General features: G+C 41.1%; 1 protein-coding gene across 1 annotated transcript; it reads right to left on the bottom strand.

The window, feature by feature from the left end:
- Positions 1-16,923: 16,923 nt before the first annotated feature.
- On the bottom strand, positions 16,924-20,970 carry LOC129866890 (uncharacterized). The gene is made up of 4 exons (XM_055939905.1): positions 20,581-20,970; positions 20,322-20,415; positions 19,908-19,995; positions 16,924-19,660 (listed from the first exon to the last, which is right to left on the bottom strand). The coding sequence occupies exons 1-4, from the start codon at positions 20,630-20,632 to the stop codon at positions 18,728-18,730; spliced, it is 1,167 nt and encodes a 388-aa protein (XP_055795880.1). The 5' UTR covers positions 20,633-20,970; the 3' UTR covers positions 16,924-18,727.
- Positions 20,971-26,155: the final 5,185 nt, after the last annotated feature.

Below are 26,155 nucleotides of genomic sequence, written 5' to 3'. Positions count from 1 at the left end.
CAGTCTTATCTCAGCTCACTGGTCACCATAGCAGCACTCACCCGTAGCATGCGCTCCAGCAGGGGTATATTTCACTGGTCACCCCCAAAGCCAATTCCTCCTTTGGCCGCCTTCCAGTTCTCTGCTGCCAATGACTGGAACGAATTGCAAAAATCACTGAAGCTGGAGACTCATGTCTCCCTCACTATCTTTAAGCATCAGCTGTCAGAGCAGCTTACAGATCATTGCACCTGTACGTAGCCCATCTCTAAATAGCACATCCAACTACCTCATCCCCATATTGTTATTTATTTTATATATATATATATATATAAATATGTATATATTTGCCGCTTTGCACCACAATATCTCTACTTGCATATTCATCTTCTGCACATCTCACTCCAGTGTTTATTTGCGAAATTGTAATTATTTCACCACTACGGCCTATTTATTGCCTTACCTCCCTAATCTTACTTAATTTGCACACACTGTCTATAGACTTCTGTATTGTGTTATTGACTGTACATTTGTTTATTCCATGTGTAACTCTGTTGTTTGTATCACACTGCTTTGCTTTATCTTGGTCAGGTCGCAGTTATAAATGAGAACTTGTTCTCAACTGGCTTACCAGGTTAAATAAAGGTGAAATAAAAAATACTGTATGTGGGAATGTCTTATGTCTATCCTACATGTAGTGTTGGTGCATGGAATATTCCTCAACTACATATATCATAAATTGCTATAGCAAAAATAAGTAATATGTTCAACAACTGACATTTTCAGATATTATTTTGACAAACACACTTTGGTGCTTACAATTCGTTCTCTATTGTCATAGATTTGGTGGGCACCGTCATCTGTGATCTTTGTGATATGACTTTCTTTAAGCACAAACTGATGAAACTGCCACTTAATATTTTTTTCTTAAAGTCTACAAACGCTCTACAGTCGTGGCCAAAAGTTTTGAGAATGACACAAATATTAATTTTCACAAAGTCTGCTGCCTCAGTTTGTATGATAGCAGTTTGCATATACTCCAGAATGTTATGAAGAGTGATCAGATGAATTGCAATTAATTGCAAAGTCCCTCTTTGCCATGCAAATTAACTGAATCCCCAAAAAACATTTCCACTGCATTTTCAGCCATGCCACAAAAGGACCAGCTGACATCATGTCAGTGATTCTCTCGTTAACACAGGCGTTGAGTGTTGACGAGGACAAGGCTGGAGATCACTCTGTCATGCTGATTGAGTTCGAATAACAGACTGGAAGCTTCAAAAGGAGGGTGGTGCTTGGAATCATTGTTCTTCCTCTGTCATCCATTGGTTACCTGCAAGGAAACACGTGCCGTCATCATTGCTTTGCACAAAAAGGGCTTCATAGGCAAGGATATTGCTGCCAGTAAGATTGCACCTAAATCAACCATTTATCGGATCAGCAAGAACTTCAAGGAGAGCGGTTCAATTGTTGTGAAGAAGGCTTCAGGGCGCCCAAGAAAGTCCAGCAAGCGTCAGGACCGTCTCCTAAAGTTGATTCAGCTGCGGGATCGGGGCACCACCAGTACAGAGCTTGCTCTGGAATGGCAACAGGCAGGTATAAGTGCATCTGCACGCACAGTGAGGCAAAGACTTTTGGAGGATGGCCTGGTGTCAAGAAGGGCAGCAAAGAAGCCACTTCTCTCCAGGAAAAACATTAGGGACAGACTGATATTCTGCAAAAGGTACAGGGATTGGACTGCTGAGGACCGGGGTACTGTCATTTTCTCTGATGAATCCCCTTTCCGATTGTTTGGGGCATCTGGAAAAAAGCTTGTCTGGAGAAGACAAGGTGAGTGCTACCATCAGTCCTGTGTCATGCCAACAGTAAAGCATCCTGAGACCATTCATGTGTGGGGTTGCTTCTCAGCCAAGGGAGTGGGCTCACTCACAATTTTGCCTAAGAACACAGCCATGAATAAAGAATGGTACCAACACATCCTCCGAGAGCAACTACTCCCAACCATCCAGGAACAGTTTGGTGACGAACAATGCCTTTTCCAGCATGATGGAGCACCTTGCCATAAGGCAAAAGTGATAACTAAGTGGCTCGGGGAACAAAACAAACTAAAGGGTGTGCAATGTAGAAGGGTAGTCAGTGGACATTCTGAACCTTATTTGAAGTAACATGACCAAGGAGCTATTGAAATTTTTCATTTTTAAAAATTATTTTAAAATCTTGTGAGATGAAAATGGACAAACTAAAGCGTGTGCAATGTGTAGGGCCACTGAGTGGACATTCTGAACCTTGTTTGAAGTTGCTAGGTCACATGACCAAGGAGCTATTGAAATTCTACATTTTGAAAAATGTGTGTAAAACCATGTGAGATAAAAATGGACAAACTAAGGGATGTGCAATGTGTAGGCCTACTGAGTGGACATACTGAACCTTGTTTGAAGTCACCAGATCACATGACCAAGGAGCTATTGAAATCCTACATTTGGAAATATTAGTGTAAAACCATGTGAGATAAAAAGGGACAAACTAAAGGGTGTGCAATGTGTGTCTATGCCATCGGGTTAGCTACAACCAGTTTTGAAAGTGTTTGGAGTAATGGCTAAAGAGCTATTGAAATTTGAAAAATGTGATTTGTCACTATGTTGACGGTCCCTAACGGCTGTTGGTGGACGTAAGGAAAACTACAGACGAATATCCGTCGAATATCCAACCTGAAACTATCTTTACCTCGGTTACTGCAGAGTAGGGCTAGCCATGATCTAACTAGTAACTTAGGTTGGTAGTTGATTTTAAGGTACAGTTATGATAATGGGGATTTGTAATTAAGATTGAGATTGGACTAGAATGTGGGTAATTGGATGCTTAGATGTAACCATAGACTGTCTTAATTTTGCATAGGGTCAATTAAACATGAAAAGAAAGCTATCGGACTTATTTTTAAAGAAGCACAAACAGGCAGATCAGGTGCAAACAGACCCCAGCCCTTGCATCACCACCGGACCCCAGAGCAGCTCCCTAACCTGAGGCTAGTCAGTGTGGTCAGACTTTGCAAGGACCCAGTCTACCACCACCAGGTCAGACCATCAACCAGGCAGTCAGTCACATGCCCAGTTCAGAATTTAAGTTTAGCTTCAGTTTGTAATACATTATTGTCAGATTAAGTCTCACTTTAAAGTGTTGGTTGTTGATTCATGTGTGTTCTTGTTTTGATGGCTGTGGCATTTTTATTGTGATAATACACTAATGGTTCTTGTGCTATTTTAATGTAATAGATGTATCAAGGGATGATACAGAGACCTCTGGCTCTGAGCCAGACAGTGAGCCAGAGCTGCCAGGAGATTTCATTGAGACCCTCCCTACTGCATCAAGCACCAGATATGCTGTTCCAAAAGGACCCAATGGTAGGCCAGGCCTATACTTTAAACTACACATTTTAGTTAGCAGCTGTTAGTATCTAATCTTGTGGATCCCATAATTATACATTTCCATAGAGATATGACATTATTTAACATGTATTTCAGACATTTCAAGATCCAGAGAAGAGGGTCCTGTACAGCCGTGTTTGAAAACATTTCCCAGAAAGCAGCATGGTACTAGGAAAAGGGCTTTCAACAGCTCCTGGTATAAGGACAATTCATGGCTTGAATATTCTAAGTCAACATTCAACTTATTGTTTCGCCTGTAGGCATTTTTCTCTGCCCAATACACCTGAATCTGCCTTCACATCACAGTCAGGTTTTTGTAACTGGAAAAAGGCGCTGTTTAAAGATTCTGGGTTTAAGCTCCATTCGAAGGCAGAGCATCATATCAGTGCTCCGTATGCTTGGAATCAGCATAAAAGGGCTATTGACAGCAACTCAATGTTAGATGTCATAAATGAGGACTGGAAAAAGAAAGTGGAGGAAAACTGTACTTACATTAAAACAATTGTAGATGTGCTCCTATTAACTGCCACCCAAAATATAGCTCAGAGAGGTCATCGAGAGTCTAATGACTCTCACAATGGTAATTTTTTGACAATCTTAGAAGAAATAGCAACGCATGACCCTCTCATAGAGAAAAGGATGAATGCATGTGTCAATGCTAAGTACACAAGCCACCAAATCCAGAACAAAGTTCTTGAGGGCTGAGCTGAGATGGTACGAAGTTAAATAATAAGAGAAGTAAAAGAAAGTAATATTTTTAGTGTAATTTCAGATTAAACCAAATTTTTTAAGAGAAAATAAAACATTTATTTAGCTGTGAGGTACTATTACAACGGGGCCATCCACAAAAGCTTTTTACACTTTCAGTCACCTGAAAGCTTAGATTCAGCAGGTCTCACAAAAATGATAATTGATTGCCTTGAAAAACATGGTCTAGACTACTATTATAGACTACTATAATCTTGTGGGGCGCATCCGTCATGAGCGGAAATCATTCTGGTGTGTCTGCACGGATTAAAAACAGTGCAAGATTAGCATTTTATGTGCACTGTAATGTACATTGTTTGAATTTGGTTGTTGTCGATGCTGTAAAATCAGTACCTGAGGCAGTTCACTGTTTTTCTCTCCTGCAGAAGCTTTATAACTTTGTATCTGGCTCGTACATTCATCTCAAGTGGCTTGCAGTTCAGAAAGAGCTGTATCCACAGCAGCAGCCCAGGGAACTACAGAGACTTACGGATGTAAAGTGGACATGCAGATACATGGCATGCCATAATCAGAGGGACAGGCTTCCGGCAGTTCTGAGAGTGCTACAGGATATCAATCAAATTTATCTATAAAGCCCTTCTTACATCAGCTGATGCCACAAAGTGCTGTACAGAAACCCAGCCTAAAGCCCCAAATGGCAAGCAATACAGGTGTAGAAGCACGGTGGCTAGGAAAAACTCCCCAGAAAGGCCAGAACCTAGGAAGAAACCTAGAGAGGAACCAGGCTATGAGGGGTGGCCAGTGCTCTTCTGGCTGTGCCAGGGGGAGATTATAACAGATCATGGCCAAGATGTTCAAATATTCATAGACGACCAGCAGGGTAAAATAATAATAATCACAGTGGTTGTCGAGGGTGCAACAGGTCAGCACCTCAGGAGTAAATGTCAGTTGGCTTTTCATAGCCGATCATTCAGAGTATCTCTACCGCTCCTGCTGTCTTTAGAGAGTTGAAAACAGCAGGTCTGGGACAGGTAGCATGCCCGGTGAACAGGTCAGAGTTCCATAGCCGCAGGCAGAACAGTTGAAACTGGAGCAGCAGCCCGGCCAGGTGGACTGGGGACAGCAAGGAGTCATCAGGCCAGGTATTCCTGAGGCATGGTCCTAGGGCTCAGGTCCTCGGAGAGAAAGAAAGAGAGAGAGAATTAGAGAGAGCATACTTAAATTCACACAGGACACCGAATAAGACAGGAGAAATGCTCCAGATATAACAGACTGATCCTAGCCCCCCGACACAAACTACTGTAGCATAAATACTGGAGGCTGAGACAGGAGACATATCACACTTGAAAATAGTGGTGATAGATCAGTGGAGGCAAGGGGCCTTCTTTCTCAGATAGATTTACATTTCATAGGGCTTTTGGTTACCTTTTGTAAAGTGCTTAGTGATGCCAAATGTCTTTCTGACATGCTCCAATCAAGCTCTCTTGACCTAGCATGGGCTGTGGATCTAGTAGGTGCCCTTACAGACACATTACAGGACTACAGAAGTGAGGGTTACTTTGGAGAACTACTGAAAAAGGTTGAAGAGATTGCAGAGCACTGTAAAAAATAAGTGTACAAACAGTGTGTAAAAGACAGCCTAAAACAAGCTTAAGATTTCACGACTCATTGATGATGAGCACTATAGGACAGAAAAATTGTGACCAAAGTGATGGTGAGAGCTTCCAAAGAGCTATCTTTTATCAGGTGCTTGACAGTCTCACAGCTGAGCTGCAGAGGCGTTTTTCAAAGAAGAATTGCGAGATAATGCAAGAGGTCCAGTCTCTTAACCCAAAGAGTACAACATACATGAATGAGGAGCCTCTGTTTGCTTTTGCTCCGACCTTTGAGTCAGATTTAGAGGACCTCAAACATGAGGTTCATCAAACCAAGCGGCTTCTTGATAGGAGAGAGAAAAGTGGAAGGGACAGACCATCTACTCTCCTTGACTTTGTTGTGTTTCTAGAACCTTATAAAGAGATGTTCCAAGAGCTATTTCGATGTAAGATTTCTGTTGTTACACCAGTCAGCAGTGCTTCTTGCGAGAGAAGCTTCTCGGCTTTAAAACGGATTAAAACCCACCTTAGAACAACATTGGTTGATGACAGGTTGTCACCTCGAAATTCTCTGTTGAGTTAAGGAGGGCACGCTCCCTCAACATGGATGAGTTTGTGAAACATTTTGCCAGTTCTCACCAGAACTGTATAATTCTGCAGTTTTAAATCTGCCTAGGATAATTTGGCACTTAGGTTGTCCCTCTGGTCATGATTAAAACCTGCACTGTGTACTAGCTAGTACACTGACATTCTAAAATGATAAATCCAAAGGGCATCATGTCACACAGATTTAATTTGGTCTTGATTTGGCCAATTCCAAAAGTTTTCTTTGCTATTAGTTAACATAATATACATGAGAATAAATATGTTACTGTAAGTTTGTAATATTGATGGGCACCAAAATTATTTATATTTTTGAAGTCCATTTCTGTTTGGTACCTGGTATGTCAAATTGCAGTGTTTTTTTGTTAATTTACTTTTTTGTAAATAAACTATGCAATTTATGTAACACACAAATGCTATCTTATCTCCTTGGTGCTTGAGCTTTATTTTCTGAAAATATTTTGGATGTTCAACACTTATAGACCCAGATTATATATTCATGAAAACAGAGTGACCCAAGTCTCTCCAGTATGTAAGTACAGTGTGTGTGTGAGAGAGAGAAAGAAATTGAGCTGCAGTTCCGAGGTAGACACACGGACAATTCATAGTATGTTAAAGAATTCTAGTGAAGTAACCTTTTTGGACCACACTATCTGCCACATTGAAGAACTTCGGGTTCAGTGAATTATCACTTCTACCTCTATTATCACTTCTACCATTTCTACCTCCAACAATCATAGGATTCATTCATGCTCCTTAGATGCCAGGTTAGGGTTATACACACATTTTCTGTCGTGGTCTATGGACCCCCTGAAGTAACCTTGGCCACCCCATGTATAAAACTCTTCCGTCACTGATGCCATTGCGAACAGAGAAGGTCACTTGACCTAGGTTGGGATGAGAGTGGAGAGAAGAAGAGAGGAAAGGAAAGGTGGAGAACTGAAGGAGAGGTGTCGTACCCAGTGTATTCCTGGGTGATATTAGTTTGGGATTGGGACAGAGCTCGGACAGTGTTTTTACTCATGTTTTAAAAAAAAAGTCATCTCTATATTTCTGTACATGCTGTTTTTTTCATTGTCATTATTCTTTCCCCTTTACAACGTATAGAGGATTGATCCACTGATGTTACCTGCATGATCAGAGGACAGGCAGACAGGTCCTCATGCATGTTGACTGGCAGCAGATGTTTTTATAGCATAAGTCTACTGCAGGCCCTTCCTCCACCACTACCACATATCTACAGTACTAAATCCATGTGTATGTATAGTGCGTATGTTATCGTGTGTGTGTGTGTGTGTGTGTGTGTGTGTGTGTGTGTGTGTGTGTGTGTGTGTGTGTGTGTGTGTGTGTGTGTGTGTGTGTGTGTGTGTGTGCGTGCAAGTGTCTGTGCAAATGTTTGTGTTGCTTCACAGTCCCCGCTGTTCCATAAGGTGTTTTTTTATCTGTTTTTTAAATCTAATTTTACTGCTTGCGTCAGTTACTTGATGTGGAATAGAGTTCCATGTAGTCATGGCTCTATGTAGTACTGTGTTCCTCCCATAGTCTGTTCTGGACTTGGGGACTGTGAAGAGACCGCTTGTGGCATGTCTTGCGGGGTATGCATGGGTGTCCGAGCTGTGCACCAGTATTTAAAACAGACAGCTCGGTGCATTCAACATGTCAATACCTCTCATAAATACAAGCAGTGATGAAGTCAATCTCTCCTCCACTTTCAGCCAGGAGAGATTGACATGCATATTATTAATATTAGCTCTATGTGTACATCCAAGGGCCAGCCGTGCTGCCCTGTTCTGAGGCAATTGCAATTGCAAGTCCTTTTTGTGGCACCTGACCACACGACTGAACAGTAGTCCAGGTGCGACAAAACTAGGACCTGTAGGACCTGCCTTGTTGATAGTGTTGTTAAGAAGGCAGAGCCTCGCTTTTTTATAGACATATTTCTCCCCATCTCATCTACTACTGCATCAATATGTTTTGACCATGACAGTTTACAATCTAATGTTACTCCAAGCAGTTTAGTCATCTCAACTTGCTCAATTTCCACAAGATTTATTACAAATTTAGGTTTAGGATTTAGTGAGTGTTTTGTTCCAAATATGCTTTTAGAAATATTTAGGGCTAACTCATTCCTTACCACTCACTCTGAAACTAACTGCAGCTCTTTGTTAAGTGTTGCAGTCATTTCAGTCGCTGTAGTAGCTGACGTGTATAGTGTTGAGTCATCCGCATACATAGAAACTGGCTTTACTCAAAGTCAGTGGCATGTCGTTAGTAAAAATTGAAAAAGGGCCCTAAACAGCTACCCTGGGGAATTCCTGATTCTAACTGGATTATATTTGATAGGCCTCAATTAAAGAACACCCTCTGTGTTCTGTTAGACAAGTAACTCTTTATCCACATTAGAGCAGAGTGTGTAAAGCCATAACACAAGTTTTTCCAGCAGCAGACTATGATCAATAATGTCAAAAGCTGCACTGAAGTCTAACAAGACAGCCTCCACAATCATTTGTTGTGGGTGTGAAGTCCCATTTCTCGGTTTAAGGGTCTCTTTTCCAAGCTTAAAATGATAAGCATTGGCCATGCTGTCAATCCAGCATGATTTGTGCCGCGCTCAAAACAACTTAACTCAGAATGGGAAATCTGACTTCAGTGAGTTCAAGACAACTGGAAATGAGCTCCAACTGGGAAAATACGCTTTGAATGGTCATCCAACTCGGAATTGTAAGTTGGAAACTCGGGTCTCTTTCTAGAGCTACGACCTGAAAATCACTGACGTCATCATGATTCGACCCTGTTTTTTTCATAGTTCCCAGTTGTCTTAAACACCACATCCTGAGAATGCCAGACTTTGATGACGAAGTTTGATGACAAAATTTGCCTATGAAGGACCCGCCGCGCCACCTTCCTGTTCAAGTGAGCACAGCACAACAAGGTGAGTCTGTAATATGCCATAGAGAAATGTTTACTATAGCTAAGAAAGTAATACTAAGTGTATGTTGTGTAGTAAGCTGTTAGTAGCCCTTTAGTAGCCCATGTGCCTCACCCTAATAATTTGGTATATTTTCCCCTCTTAATTTTGCCTACTGTTCTGACTTGGTGGTGCACATGTAGCCTATAGCCTGTTTTAGAGAAATGTAATAATCAAATATTTTAAGAGTTTTCATTGTCTGCTTATATGCCCCCTTTATTTATCCGATGGTTCTGACTTGGTGTACAGGGAGAATACTGTAAGAATGGCCCATGTTCTGAATTCTGTCGCTATACATTTCAAAAGTGCTGAATAAATAGTTATATTGACTACATCCGTCGTAGCTCGCTCATTAATGTCTTAATCAAAATTACGGATTGCCTCTTATCCGCTTGTCGTCGCCTTAGGCCATAATTTGTACATCTCAATTGTCAGTAGAAACCACATTTGTTAAAGTAAGTCAGCCATATCAGCTATGTTTTTTTAAAGGCAGTAAATGAGGCTGAATAAACTGTTTCGATGCCAGACAAGGCTCCACTGATATCCAGGAGTAGCAATGGTAAGGTGTTGGAGCTACTATTGGGACTCTGCCTTTGGGACAGCTTTATGTAGGCCCTAACAGTGTGTGGGCACCGTTTGTCACCGTTATAGTGCAATTAATGTATTTGTGTTGTATAGTGGGTTTGCTGGCATGTATCTAAAAATATAATTTTTTTGTTTGCCCCACCAAGATTTACATGCTAAAATCGCCACTACCACAGAGGTCTCATTTAACCCACAGTTTTACTCCTTGATGTTTAAACCACATTCTAACCTGACAGGGCAATATGATCCTGTTGATAGACAGGGGGAGAGAGTTCAGCCTAGGGGGAGAGTTTCAGCCTAGCTTTGAACTGGTCAAAACTTGATCTATTTAAGTCATTAAGACCATGGAAGATGTAATGAGCACATGCCTCTTGCTTAAGAGCAGGGAATGATGTGTCTGAATACAAAGCCAAATATGCATATGTTTTTTATCGTGTAACTTAGATACAACCAAGTAACATTCCGTTTTGGATCACCATTCCGTGGATCTTTTCTTCATTCATATTTTTTTTTCAGCACTTGAATTAAATGATGTAAATAATAATCCAATTGTCTTGTCTCACATCATCATTACATCTGTCACTCTTGCTCTTACCATAAGGTCATGTTAAATTGCTACTTTTCATAACTTATTGCACATACAAAAGTGGGATTTCATGTTATTCGCTCAAGACTACTCATAAAAAAAATATTTGCACCACCCTATTTTTTTGTCCATTATTTTAATGTAGTACGAGAAACAGCTTGACCTGCGAACATTTGGGGTCTAAGATGTTAAAGTGGTGCAAATAAAGTGGCATTGAAAAGTCTGACATGGAATACATACCCTGATCTGTGTAAGAGGCGATATAGTCAGGAATTGTCAGTTGTAACCTCAGCCGAATGGGTTTTCAGCCCTCTATCAAAATATTTAATGTCATATGAGCTTAAAATGGGTTAATTAACAACCTTTGGGGTCTAATATGTTAAGAAAAGTGGCATTGATGAGTCTGACATGGAATATCATGCCTAAACCGTGAAAAATGAATGTACTCCAACCTACCCCCAATTCAGTAGTGGTCTTCAGGGAGGTGCCCAGCTGCATGTTTCTGTCCTCCATTACATCCATCTCATTAGATCAGAACAGGATGGACCAACAGTGATTGATATCTCTGGTTTGGTTTATATCCTAAAATATAGTGTTCATTTTTTTCACAGCCCTTTATGTAATGAGAATAAGGACAGGTGTCACATGATGGTTAAACATGTTATGAGATATGACATAGTGGTTCCCAACTTTACTTATGACACATACTATACATCATGAGAAAAAGGCTGTTTAAAGCCATTCATCTTTGGATAAAAGTGTCCCATGTCAGTCTAGAAAGTTTTCATTGTAATCCATTAGGGAGTCATGATGACTGTTACCCTATAAATAAATCTGCTATTCAACATATTTGGCTTGCAGTATGTTTGGCTTGGAGTCTTGCATCGGCAGTTATCTGGCTGCTGTGGTGATGACAGTAATACTGGAGGTCCTTGGTAAACCCCAGGATGTAGACCACAGGCTATAGAGTAAGTATTTTGTCAGGACTTAGCTATTCAGATATGCCAATGTTCCTCTTTCTGAGAATATGGAGACACCAACAAAAGGTTGGTTCAACCTCACAAAGCAATCGGTCTCTGAAGGAACAATATATTTTTCTCATGCTATTTTGACTTTCAGGGATTCATCAGTCTTAGTCAAGGGTTTCATAAAATAGTTTTTATTTAATCAGGTAGTTTTTCATACAGTATATGAACTGTTTTCACACACGCACACTTGTTTATATGGTTTATGAGGTCAATCAGTTTATAACATGGTTTATGGATACCTACCTTTCCCATGGTCCAATCAATGAAATGAAACGTTTATGTAGAAGACACATCTGACTTTAGATTTGTTCATATTGAACTAACATACCTGTAAATACACACATTTGACTTGATATCATTCTCATCACTCCTACTCTTGAGGAGGGCTGGATGGAGGGCAACCTCAACCTGAAAAACAAACACATATTGTCCACATACACGCTCATAAGTTGTTTGGCACAACATATTTACACAGCCGTTGTGCCAAATGCTTTAAATATCAGTTGTACACCCTGAGTGTGTACAGACAGGTCCATTAAGGGAAAAAAGTATTTAAGCTGTAATTTGAATAAACTTGACATTTGTAAAGTCATATACACTGAGTACACAACACATTATGAACAGCTCTGTCCCTGGCATATACTGCTGACCAGGGGAATCTAGGTGAAGCTATCCTCCCTTATTGAGGTCACTGGTTAAATCCACTTCAATCACTGGAGATGAAGGGGAGAAGACAGGTTAAAGGATGATTTTTTAAGCCTTGAGACATGGATTGTGTATGTGTGGCATTCAGAGGGTGAATTGGCAAGACAAAATATTTAAGTGCCTTCGAACGGGGTATGGTAGTAGGTGCCAGGCGCACCGGTTTGGGTCAAGAACTGCAATGCCGCTTGGTTTTTCCACACTCAACAGTTTCCTGTGTGTATCAAGAATGATCCACCACCCAAAGGACATCCAGCATCCCTGTGGAGCGCTTTTGACACCTAGTAGAGTCCATGCCCCAACTCATTTTAGCTCCTAGTGGAGCATAGAGCCTCAACAGCATTGAGGGTTAAGCCTACAGGGTCATGGAGACACGTGACGCATGCTGCCCTACCATGACAGAAAACTGTCTCTATTATTACACCCTAAACCCTCATCCCAGCAATGATCATGCCTTCATTTGGGGTACTTGTAGAAATGTGTGAATGCTATTCTTTTCTACTTAACCAAAAACTGTAAAAATGTTACTTCAAAAGACACTGTTTATCATGAACAATGCTTGGATTAACAAAATAACATGAACAGATCAAACATTGCTGTATGAACAACTGCAAAAGAAAGTAATTTCAATTCACAATTTATTATAGCATTTATTTGGGTAGAATGTATATTATTTGGGCAAAATATTACTAAGTTATGTTGACTTCACTTTCCATGTGAAATGTGCATCTAATGATTGTTAATAACATACCTGCATGGCTCCATGTGGGTTCAATCCCTTTTGTAGGGAAGTGAACCCAAGTGGCATTCACAAGAGGTGAATGGCCACACCTCTCCTAACTCTCCCTACACCGCCATGCAGTTATGGTGGTAACATAAATCATTCAGTAAACCAAAAGATATGCTGTCTTTTTATCAATGTGATCTAAATACACTTATAAAGTCACAAATATAGGCTATATTCTATTTAAACATACTCTTAGATAAGGTCAAATGATTTGTTATCCTTAAATTATGATTATTCTTTAAAAGACCTATATTGTCACTATATCTGTCAAATAACAAAATAATATTGTACTGCTACTGTGAAATTGTTATGGTCATGATGACATTTACCTTCTTTTTTTTTTCAATGGACTGCCAGCGTGGGAATTGGAACATCCACTGTTTACAGCTCTCATTTCTCGGTCAGAACTTGACCGTCTTGGAGACAGAAGTAAATATAATTAAGAAACATCATGAACACAGTCTGAATGGGTCTACAGCCATTACATCTGTAGAACACTGGAACAAGTCTGGAATACTAGAGCTAAGGTGGCTGACAGTTTTGTCATCGATTGGATAATAGAGGACATCAGCCACAAGCTTGACCCAAGACAGTTTGGATGCAAAAAGGGTAGGTCGGCGACAGATGTCTTGGTCAGCCTCCTATACATTATGTAAAATCCACTGATGCAAGTAAGACCATTATATATGCACTATAATAACAGCAGATTTTGCTTAAGCCTTCATCAAAATGTATAATACAGTGGTAACAAAGTGCCTGATTCAGCTAGGAGTCAGAGCCCCTTTCCTCTGGGCTGTAGCTTCATCTCCAAAAGGAAGCAGAGAGTGAGGTACTAAGGCACCCTTTCACCATGGCAACATCTGACCTGTGGAGTGACTCAAGGTCCAATTCTTGAACCCCTTATCTTCCTGGCCCTCATCCACAGCGCACTTCAGAAGTTCGCTCACAGGTGGAAATATATTAATGACATGAACATTGCAGAGTGCATTAGAGTGGGGCAGCTTTCCAGCCTTCAACATGGTCTAGAAAAGTTGTGCTCATAGGTAGATGAGCACTCCACACAGCTCAACCCAAACAAGTGCAAAGCAATGCATCTTTGCTTTACAAATAACCCACCCCCTTTGGAACCCTTGTAACTAAATGGGACACCCTGCAAACATCTGATATTACACTGCTGGGATCCAGGATGACTTGAGCTGGACCAACGAGTGGAAAAGGGTAACCAGAAACTCTTTGTGGTTCTCTGTGGCTCAGTTGGTAGAACATGCCCATGGGGATCATGGGTTCCATTCCCAAACCTGGCCTAGTCACCATCTACACCACCAACTTTGGGCCTGTACTAGAACACAGTACCCCTGCATGGCACTACTATCTCACCTCAAACATGACTGGACAATTGGAGTGAATAAAGACACGAGCATGCTGGAATATCCTTGGACCATGATACAGCAGGTACACATCAGCACACTCGACCCTCAATCTCTGCCCAGTCTACCCATCATCTCCTCCAGTCTGGCAACAGGAACTTCCTTGTTGAGTTGACTGGTGGCACGGTACAGATTGAATGGCAGGAGCTAATGTGAGCCTTTGCAGGGATCGGGACACCTTTGGAAGCCTCCAATCAACGGACCAATTGTTATTAGCATAGACTGTTGTACTGACCAATAGAACATGTTGAAAGCATATATACCTGTTCTCTTGGTCGGTTCAACATTTTATCACAATCTATTGGTGGGTCTTTGCTAATAACAATCGATTGGTTCATCTTGCTACAACTGTTTTAACCAACCACGTTTTTATTAGCATATTCTTTATTGGTCCCTGAGGTCATTTTAAAAGCCTCATGACTTATTACCGTAAAAACCCTGAAAGCCAAAAGCCGAAAATGCGTTGGTTCTCCTTTTAGCAATAAAGCTTTATTTCTCTCTCCCCGTTTGCTCCCCAATTCATACACCTTGGTTGGAACGTGAAGTATTGGCAGTGATCCCTTCCCGTTGCAAGATTCGAGCACCCTTTAAAAGTAAATAATGAAATTACCAGAACATTTTGACAAGGTGTCAGTGGGTGGTATTATTCCAAGGTGATATAGAGGAACATTACATTGTACCAGGTATGTAAATATAGGCTGTTGCCTCGTGCTTACTGTAAATGACTATATTTACTAGCTTGGTACAGGGTAATTACATGGGTAGTAATAGCAGTATATGACAATTAGAGGAACGTCTAAAAAAAAGTGTAGGCTTTATTATCAGTATAGCATTACACGGGCACTCTGGCAGGTCGAACAGAACATAAAAATAATTGCCAAATGCACTTTAACAAATGCACCTAGGGATCAGAGACTAATTTCTGCTAGTGTAAACATATTTAAATAGTATTGTATAGAGGTGCCTATCAAGTGGTGTGGATGACGTGTGTGTGTGTATACACACACACACACACACTGCATTCGGAAAGTATTCATACCCCTTGACTATCCACATTTTGTTACGTTACAGCCTTATTCTAAAATGTATTAAATTGTTTTTCTCCCTCATCAATCTACACACAAACAATACCCCACTATGGACAAAGCAAAAACAGGTTTATAGAATTTTTTGCAAATGTATTTAAAAAATAAATATGAAATATCACATTTACATAAGACCCTTTCCTCAGTACTTTGTTGAAGCACCTTTAGCAGCGATTACAGCCTTGCGTCTTCTTGGGTATGACGCTTCAAGCTTGGCACAGCTGTATTTGGGGAGTTTCCCCCATTCTTCTCTGCAGATCCTCTCAAGCTCTCCAGAAATGTTCGATCAGGTTCAAGTCCGGGCTCTGGCTGGGCCACTCAAGGACATTAAGATAATTGTCCTGTAGCCAATCCCGCATTGTCTTGGCTTTGTGCTTAGGGTCATTGTCCTGTGAAGGTGAACCTTTTCCCCAGTCTGAGCGCTCTGGAGCAGGTTTCCATCAAGAATCTTTCTGTACTTTGCTCTGTTCATCTTTTCCTCAATCCTGACTAGTCTCCCAGTCCCTGCCGCTGAAAAACATCCCCACAGCATGATGCTACCACCACCATGCTTCACCGTAGGGATTGTGCCAGGTTTCCTCCAGATGTAAAACTTGGCATTCAGGCCAAAGAGTTCAATCTTGGTTTCATCAGACCAATCTTGGTTTCATCATGTTTCTGATGGTCTGAGAGTCCTTTAGGTGCCTTTTGGCAAACTCCAAGCAGGCTGTCATGTGCCTTTTACTGAGGAGTGGCTTCCGTCTGGCCACTCTACCATAAAGGCCTGATTGGTGGAGTGCTGCAGAGATGGTTGTCCTCCCATCTCCAGAGAGGACCTCTGTTGGAGTGACCATCGTGTTCTTGGTCATCTCCCTGACCAAGGCCCTTCTCCCCCGATATCAGTTTGGTGGTTCCAAACTTCTTCCATTTAAGAATGATGGAGCCCATTGTGTTCTTGAGGACCTTCAATGCTGCAGATATTTGTTGGCACACTTCCCCAGATCTGTGCCTCGACACAATCCTGCCTCGGAGCTCTACGGACAATTATTTTTACCTCATGTCTTGGCTTTTGCTCTGACGTGCATTGTCAACTGTTGGACCTTATATAGACAGGTCTGTGCCTTTTCAATTGATTGGACATGATTTGTATTTACCACAGGTGGACTCCAAGTTGTAGAAACATCTCAAGGATGATCAATATAAACAGGATGCACCTGAGCTCAATTGCGAGTCTCATAGCAAAGGGTCTGAATACTTATGTAAATAAGGTATCTGTTTTGTGTGTTTAATAAATTATCAAACATTATTAAAAACCTGTTTTTGCTTTGTCATTCGGGGGTATTGTGTGTAGATTGATGAGGATTTTAAAATTTTATTTAATCCATTTTATAACAAGGCTGTAAGGTAACAAAATGTGGAAAAAGCGAATGCACTGTATATACAGTACCAGTCAAAAGTTTGGACTCCAACTCATTCCATTTTTTATTTTATTTTCACTATTTCCTACATTGTAGAATAATAGTGAAGACATCAAAACTATGAAATCATGTTACCAAAAAAAGTGTTACACAAATCAAAATATATTTCATATTTGAGATTCTTCAAAGTAGCCACCCATTGACTTGATGACAGCTTTACACACTCTTGGCATTCTCTCAACCAGCTTCATGAGGTAGTCACCTAGAATGCATTTAAATTAAAACAGGAGTGCCATGTTAAAAGTGAATTTGTGGAATTTTTCCTTCTTAATGCATTTGAGCCAATCGGGTATGTTGTGACAAGGTAGGGGTGGTATACATAAGATAGCCCTAGTTGGTAAAAGACCAAGTCCATATTATGGCAAGAACAGCTCAAATAAGCAAAGAGAAACCACAGTCCATCATTACTTTACGACATGGTCAGTCAATGTGGAAAACTTCAAGAACTTTGAATGTTTCTTCAAGTGCAGTCGCAAAAACCATCAAGCGCTATGATGAAACTAGCTCTCATGAGGACCGCCACAGGAAAGAAAGATCCAGAGTTACCTCTGCTGCAGAGGATACGTTCGCGTTACCAGCCTCAGATATCGGCAGTTGACTGCACCGCAGATTGCAGCCCAAAGAAATGCTTCACAGAGTTCAAGTAAAAGACATCTCAACATCAACTGTTCATAGGAGACTACGTGAATCAGGCCTTCTTGGTCAAATTGCTGAAAAAAAAGCCACCCCTAAAAGGACACCAATAAGAAGAAGAGACTTGCTTGGGCCAAGAAACACGAGCAATGGACATTAGACCGGTGGAAATTTGTCCTCTGGTCTGAGGAGTCCAAATTTGAGATTTTCGGTTCCAACCACTGTGTCTTTGTGAGACGCAGAGTAGGTGAATGGATGATCGCTGCCTGTGTGGTTCCCACTGTGAAGCATAAAGGTGGTGTGATGGTGCTTTGCTGGTGACACTGTCGGTGATTTATTTAGAATTCAAAGCACACCTAACCAGCATGGCTACCACAGCATTCTGCAGCAATACGCCATCCCATATAGTTTGCGCTTAGTGGGACTATAATTTGTTTTTCAACAGGACAATGAACCATAACACACATTCAGGCTGAGTAAGGGCTATTTGACCAAGAAGAAGAGTGCTGTATCAGATAATCTGGACTCCACAATCACCCGACCTCAACCCAATTGAGATGGTTTGGGATGAGTTGGACCACAGAGTGAAGAAAAAGCAGCCAGCAAGTGCTCAGCATATGTGGGAACTCCTTCAAGACTATTGGAAAAGCATTCCAGGTGAAGCTGGTTGAGAGAATGCCAAGAGTGTGCAAAGCTGTCATCAAGGCAAAGGCTGGCTACTTTGAAGAAGCAAAAATATATTTTGATTTGTTTAGCACTTTTTTGGTTACTACATGATTCCATGTGTTATTTCAGTGTTGATGTCTTCACTATATTCTACAATGTAGAAAATAAAAAAAAATAAGAAAAACCCTTGAGTGAGTAGGTGTGTCCAAACTTGACTGATATTTATACATACGCACTGCAAGCAAAAAAATGAAATGAGCGCAACATAAACATTGTAGCAGCTTCTCTTTCAGTGTGCAACCTCACACAGATGCACTCAATGCTCATTACAGCCAGCACCAATTGAATGACTTTGCACTCCCTGTGTGTGCAGGTTAACCTAAAATGATCACAAAATGATAGGGGACTGGTGACATAGAAACCTGTTTATGACTTGTGTGCACTCTCACCTACAGTACATCCTTCACCTATTCAACTTTTACTTATGGTTCATCTTTCACAGCTTATCAACAAGTCTCTCAAATATGGAAAGCAGTTTCTCTCTTTTTTCTACAGTGGATGAGTCCAGTTCCACATCAGTGGAGACGATGTTCCTGGAAATCTTGCTTTTCATTAGGGCTTCCTTTTCTTTCTGCAGCTCTGCCCTCTCTCTCTCGATCGACGCCCTATCCCTGTCCAGTATGGCTCGCTCCCGTTCCATTGCTGCTCGCTCCCTGTCCATCGCTGCTCTGTCCTTGTCTAGTGAAGCTCTGCCTCGTTCAACAGCCACCCTCTCTCTGTTCACCACATCCCTCTCTCTGTCCAGTATCAACCTCTCCCTGTCAAAGTCTGCCTGCTCCCTCTCTAACACTTCTCGCTCCTTCTCCAAATCTGCTATCTGCCTCTCTAGTTCAGCAGTCTCCCTCTCAATGTTCCTGCCAGGGTTTCTCACCAACATGGCTCTTCCGTCTTCAGCTATGGTCTCTACATCCTCAGCCATGGTCCTCCCGTACACACCCACTGGCATCTTGTCAGGCGCGGCCCTCTCATTCTGAGCTGCACCCCTGCCCTCCTCTCGCAGGGCCCTCTCGCACTCCACCGCTGCCCTCCGGATCTCCTCTGTAGCTGCATCTGTGTATGCCACCTGTCCATCTGCTACTGTGCTCGCAGCACCAACACTCTCCCCCAGCTGTGCCTTGGCCCAGAACTCAAAAATGTTTGTTCCCTCACCTCCCTCCGGCCTCATACATAGTCTCTTGTTGGCTATGGGAGAGGTAGTGGGAGAGGACGCAAATGAAACGTCCCCAACTTCCCCAAAATCAAACAGCGAAGGGTTTAGGATACGGGCAGACCCAGCTAGGCGGCCCTCGATGGCATCGTCCATGAGGTGAAACCAACGCCAGGACATTGGATTGACTTTCTCCATGCCAAGAGGAGGGTACTTAAAATCCTACACAGAAAAAGGGACAAGGGGTACAATCAGATTAATGCTTTATATTGGTATTGGGTTTGCTGGAGTTTGTTCCAGGCAGGCCTTATGACACACTTGATTCAACACATCATTGAGCCCTTGATTAGTTGAACCAGGTTAGTACTTTCTTGGAACAAAAGCCTGGAATCTGTTTTTAAGAGACTGAATTCAAACAAAAGAGAATACATGTTGCACTAGGACCAAGGATTGGATTCATAATCATTACCTTATATTTCTTTTTAAGGTTTTCCCACTTCTTTTTCAATTGCCCGGTTGTAAGCTTTCCTTCGAGACCCAACTCTACTAGCATTGCTCTGCGGAATCAAAGTGATACAAGTCAGATACTACAGATAGGGTTTCATCTTCACAACCAGCTCTTAATACAATGACCTTCGCGGAGGGCTTTTTCAAATAACATTGTTAGTAAAAGCACATCAGTGAGTCAGTGAATCAACATTGATGAATCAATTAAATGAATCAAATGTTTCCCATAGACATCAATTACAGTCAACAAATGGCATGTGACGGTTCATTTTGAGGTACAGATAAAAGTCAAAACAAATTGTGCTGGATTATCAAACCAACAAACAGAACATTCACTAGTAGTGCATCATTGTATCACTCTCACTCACTCACTCACCTCCAGGCAGGCATGGCAGAGTTTCTCTTCCCAGTGAAGATGGCGTCATTCGTTGCACGCAATTTTATCAATCTGGATATGTCATTTTCCGACACTTATTGGGGGAAAACACAACAATGTTAATCCATCAGCACACGCATAACTTTGACAGACCCCAACTCAGCGACGTCGCAAAATAATATGGTTAACATTATGGCATTAACAATATTAACATTATATTTGAAAACGACATTCAATTTTAACAATACCAAACACTTACTTTTATAGTTATATTCTGCACCAAAAGGTCTTTTATCCATCGCATCCATCATGAACAAATACAAGGGTACTAAATTGAAGGGTACTCGAAACAAAGCCCGTATCTTGTAGTGCACTAGCTAGCAAGAGCAAATATGGCGGCGTCCCTCGATCCCTCGTCCTCCTTCGTGAAGAGCTCTATTTATATAATCCACATTTAAATGAAACAATATACGGCGTTTCTTACTATGAATGATTTACTGGTTTGTGATTACAGACCGATGTGTAATCAAATAAAAAGTCTGGATAAATTCGACTCAGAAACTAGCCTATTTGATAAGTGTGGAGGAGGGTTTTTCACAACGTTAGTAGAGAAGAAGGCTGCGCCGAGAAATAGACAAATTCAATTGGTTGTGCGCGATACTTCCTTTTAGAATGCTCAGTAGGGTACGTCCCAAAGGGTAGGCCACTAAAATCAATAAGGCCACAAACAATTACTAAACCTACAGTACCACACAATCTTTGGTAATGCCATTCAACATATTCTATTGCCAACTACCCTGAACTGTCATTTTACGATTAAAGTGTGAAACCCACAGAAAAAAGTTAAATCCCTCAATTGTGGCCTATGAACAATCCAATAATAAAAATGTTGTATTTTACATTATATAATGCACACTGTAAAGTAAGCAATGTACAATACAATTACAAAATTCAGTGTTAGATGTATACTATATCAAACAGAGCGTTCCAGTGTCTGATTGAGGATACACTGGCTGAACGCTTTGGAGATAAATGTGTGAATTTATTAAGTCAGTAAACTGTTTGCTTACTGCATTAGATTCCAAGTGTCATCTCTCATTCTCACTTATAAGAGAAGTCGACTTATGGTCTTCACCAAAGACAGTAAAACTGTAAGTGGCCTGGCTCACAGGACTGGAGCAATCTCCTGTTTCTGAAGCGTGTGGCAGAAACAGGACATTTTGTAGTGTTATGTATATTATATTATATGTATTATGTATTTTATTTGTTGTTTTGTTTCCTGTTTGGACTAGGTATCACACGCGACCAACTGAGCAAATTGATCAGTTCAGTGATTTCCGAAATTCCAACACCTGGTCTTCCAATCAGAAACATGAAGTGCCTGCGGCACTCCAAGACTAGGGATGCCTACCCCTGCGCAGGTATCTGCAAAAATGACTAAATACATTGATCTTTATGTTGTTGTCATGTTGTGTTGCTACCATGCTGTGTTGTCATGTGTTGCTGCCATGCTATGTTGTTGACTTAGGTCTCTCTTTATGTAGTGTTGTGTTGTCTCTCTTGTCGTGGTGTGTGTTTAGTCCTATATTTTTATTTAATGTATTTTTATTTTTAATCCCAGCCCCTGTCCCCGCAGGAGGCCTTTTGCCTTTTGGTAGGCCGTCATTGTAAATAAGAATTTGTTCTTAACTGACTTGCCTAGTAAAATAAAGGTTAAATAAATACGTAAAATAAATAAACGACCAAAATGTAAATGCATATTAACATACCAAAATTAATTGCAAAGCATACTGGGTATTAGTATTGACCTTGTTTCGGGGTGGAGCTCATTAGAATAATACTCAGCATGCTTTGCAATTCTTTATTTTGACATTATATTTAGTTAATTTAGCAGACACTCTTATCACACTATAGGGCCATCAGACTTCTGATACCAATGCAGGGTGAAAGGGGGCCACAAAGTTGTGAACCGTTACATTTTTTTAATAGAAAAGTATTTTGTATTTTGAAAATACTAATTATAGCTCTCAAAAGTATCTTGTTACAAAATACATTGGAGTGTAGTTCAGTCCAGTGTAATACAAATTACTCAGAAGTAATTTAAATACATCTTTCAAATACATGTAACAAAAATTACGAGGCCGTCTGCACGCATTTGTCATTACTACTAAATAGTGTCTGTTCCAGGTGTGTAGGAGTCAAAATAAGAATACTGGAAGAGATTTCGACAGTGTGCAGAGACCCGCAAACTGTAAAAAAAGAAAAAAAGAAAAAAAAAGAAAAAAAAGGAATAAATCCAAAATGGAGGCTTGAAGGCAAAATAAAGAAGTTTATTAAAACATCATGGTGCATGCCCCCAGAAAATCATAGTGCAAGACAATGCATGAATGAAAGGTGAAAACAAAAGTTTCAGCCATAGGCCATTATCAGTGTGAACGTAAGGATAATTGCATGTCACATGATCAAGCAAGAAAACACATTATACTATGAATCACACTAGTAGAATAGAATGCATGATCTACAAATATATACAAAAGTGGACAGAGAAATATCCTCAATTATTGCTTTAACATGTACCATGTGAAAATGTACTCAGAATAAATAACACAGGGTGGTAAGAGTAGGGAGTTAGAGATACCACTAGATGGAGGTAGCAAACACCAATAAGAGGCAATATACCACTTAGAGAAAACACTTCAATAACAATTCTTCATTCATGCCTGATGGGTGGAGAGTTTGTAAATAGAACATGCACCTGCATTCTGTCTGGAGAAGACTGAGTTCAAGATGACCACCCCTACGTGAATGTTTTATCTGCTGTATAGCACAGAAGGACATGGAGATGGGGGTGACCGGCTTTTGAGAAATGACATCCAACAGGGGATTTAGGGTCATTTCTCCTTACAGCACTCTTGTGTTCTATAATACGTGTTGTTATCTGTCTACTGGTTTTGCCCACGTATTGCTTATTGCATGGACAGGAGATAAGGTATATGACGCTAGAAGAGCTGCATGCGAGGAGCTGTTGGGTAGTGTATTGTTTGCCATTGGCAGAGCTGCTGAACACACTCATTTTGCCTGAGACCAAAACATTTGTGTTTTGTTTTCACCTTTCATTTATGCACTATGATTTTTATGGGCACCATGATGTTATAATAAACATCTTTATTTTGCATTCAAGCCTCAGTTTTGGACAGTGTGTGCAGGTCTCCCTCTCTTTCAAATATTGCCCATCTCTGCCCCTGCAATAAGGTGTGACCCATCTTAGCGAACGTTGGTTTGATCTGATTGGATATATTGTTTGGTTTTTGGTCTGTGGTTGGTCAAATCTGGTTTGAAAAGGTATATGTTGGTATAAAAGAATGACAGATTTAATGTTCAACCCTCTTCTTACTTCCTGTCCATAGAGAAAGATTGTTTGACACACTATATAGAATATTGAGCCTGATTATGGGTCAGGGTTCTCTGTCTTCATGCCAATACATTGAAAATATACGGGTCAAACATTACCATCTAAACACACCAATCTAAAGGAAAGGTCATGTAACAAAGACTGAACAGAGAAAAACGAACTATTTACACATACCAGTACACAATGTATGACACTTCTAGTTCTTGAAAGTAACAGTATTGAAGGGAGGGCACTTTGCTAAGGGAAAGGGGTCCCAATGTTCCAAAGAATGGTCAAGAGTTGGAGCAGGACTAAGCTGGAGAATCAGCATGTTTGAAGGGATCATTTTGAGCAAGGCAAGGCACAGAATCACTAGTCCAGATCACATAATGAGGAGTTATTTGGAATGCAAAGTGATTTGTAGGATAGTTATTCTGAGCAGATCAACCACAGACAGTACATGTGTAACAGTATAACTTTACGTGTGTCCCCTCGCCCCGACACGGGCGCGAACCAGGGACCCTCTGCACACATCAACAACGGTCGCCCACGAAGCGTCGTTACCCATCGCTCCACAAAAGCCGCGGCCCTTGCAGAGCAAGGAGCAACACTACTAATAGGTTTCAGAGCAAGTGACGTAACTGATTGAAACGCTACTAGCGCGTACCCGCTAACTAGCTAGCCATTTCACATCCGTTACACATGGAACCTGACAGGAAGAACTGCTCCAAATATAGCATTCATGTTTTTATTCTTTACTCCTAAATGGCACTCCTCTTGCCTTAGCCATTCTGGGGCACCAGCATCGAGGGGAAGACTGTGCAGTCATAGAAAGAGTGAAACTCCTCCTGATCCTCCTCATCTGGGTGGGAGTCACCCAACTCAACCCCATCATCAGTACTGTCAGAGTCCCAGGAATCCTGCAGCACCCGACACAGCATCGCTGATGGTGGCGTGGCATCAGTTGGCAAAAAATTCTCACATACAGAGATGTATTCCATGATGCGAGTCATCCAGGTCTCATTCTGTTGTATTTGCAGCATCCTGTAGAACCCGGTGAGATTTTCTCCCCGCATTATCGTCTTGTTCCAAGACAAGCTGTTGTACGCAAAAAAGAAGACACACACACAAAGGTTAGACAGGATCAGTGAGCAGAAGCAATAAATGTAGAAGAGGGAATTCTGATTACGCTGAATTGCAGTGCACTGTGTTATGGCCCTTGATGTGAATGGGAAAAAGTGGTGAGGGAGGAGCTCCCTTCTCAAATCAAACAGTAATATGTACCGTTCGGTTATGTTGTCAACAAGGCTTCATGATATGACATTGAGAAACAGAGCAACTTTTTTCCATAAAATATACACTAAGTTGTACAAAACAATAGGAAGACTTTTGTAATATTGAATGGCACCCCCTTTTGCCCTCAGTCTTAATTTGTCGGGGCGTGGACTCTACAAGGCGTCGAAAGCATTCATGTTGACTCCAATGCTTCTCACAGTTGTATCAAGCTTGCTGGATGTCCTTTGGATGGTGGACCATTCTTGACACACAAGCATTGCAGTTCTTGACACAAACCGGTTCGCCTGACACTTACTACCATACCTCGTTCAAAGGCACTTACATTTTTTGTCTTACCCATTCACCAGCAGAATGGCACACAATCCAAGTCTCAATTTTCTCAAGGCTTAAAAATCCTTTAACCTGTCTCCTCCCCTTCATCTAAACCGATTGAAGTGGATTTAACAAGTGACATCAATAAGGGATCATTGCTTTCACCTGGATTCACCTGGTCAGTCTATGTGATGAAAACTGCAGGTGTTGCTAATGTTTTTTACACTCAGTGTATGTTCGAAGTTTCAAACTAGTTTTCATTGAGGAGGCAGATAAAGCATTTATATCAAAAGCAATCACTTTTGCATGTGAAAACATAGAATCCTACTCATTACTCCACGTTCTTAACTTACGTCACTTTTGTTTTGAGATGACTTCGCCGTCGGCTCATGGCCAGGAGGCAGCCCGGTCCCAAAAAGAATGCAATCAACGCTAACCCGGTTCACTCGGGGAACGCCCAGGGCATTCATGGAATCCCCTCATTAGCTCATCAGGTGTGCAGACAGACAAACTTTAGGTGACATTTTCCTAGAGATGAGCTGTTGTAGGCCCTGCCCCCACCTGTGTCCTTTCAAATCAAATGTTGTAACTTGCTTCAGAAATAACAGGTGTAGATGATCATTTAAATGCTTACTTATGGGTCCTTTTCCAACAATGCAGAGTTAAAGATAATTTTTTATATATATGAATAGTGACATGATAAAAAAATACACAGTCAATAACGAGTAAAAATAACATGGCTATATACAGAGAGTACCAGTAGAGGTACGATGTGCAGGGGTACGAGGTAATTGAAGTAGCTATGTACATATAGTAGGGGTAAAGTGATTAGGCA

The sequence above is a fragment of the Salvelinus fontinalis genome, chromosome 12, assembly GCF_029448725.1.
Source record: "Salvelinus fontinalis isolate EN_2023a chromosome 12, ASM2944872v1, whole genome shotgun sequence".
Classification (NCBI taxonomy): Eukaryota; Metazoa; Chordata; class Actinopteri; order Salmoniformes; family Salmonidae; genus Salvelinus; species Salvelinus fontinalis.
The sequence above is the reverse complement of the archived record's forward strand: the minus strand, read 5'-3'. Positions and strand labels throughout refer to the sequence as shown.

Bases quoted from the DNA above. Each gene is read 5' to 3' on its own strand.
- LOC129866890 (XM_055939905.1), bottom strand. From the start codon at position 20,632: ATGATGGATGCGATGGATAAAAGACCTTTTGGTGCAGAATATAACTAT. The intron at 20,416-20,580 runs GTAAGTGTTTGG...TCCCCCAATAAG, and splicing joins TGCAGAATATAACTATAAAA to TGTCGGAAAATGACATATCC. The intron at 19,661-19,907 runs GTAATGATTATG...TTTTCTGTGTAG, and splicing joins ACCTTAAAAAGAAATATAAG to GATTTTAAGTACCCTCCTCT.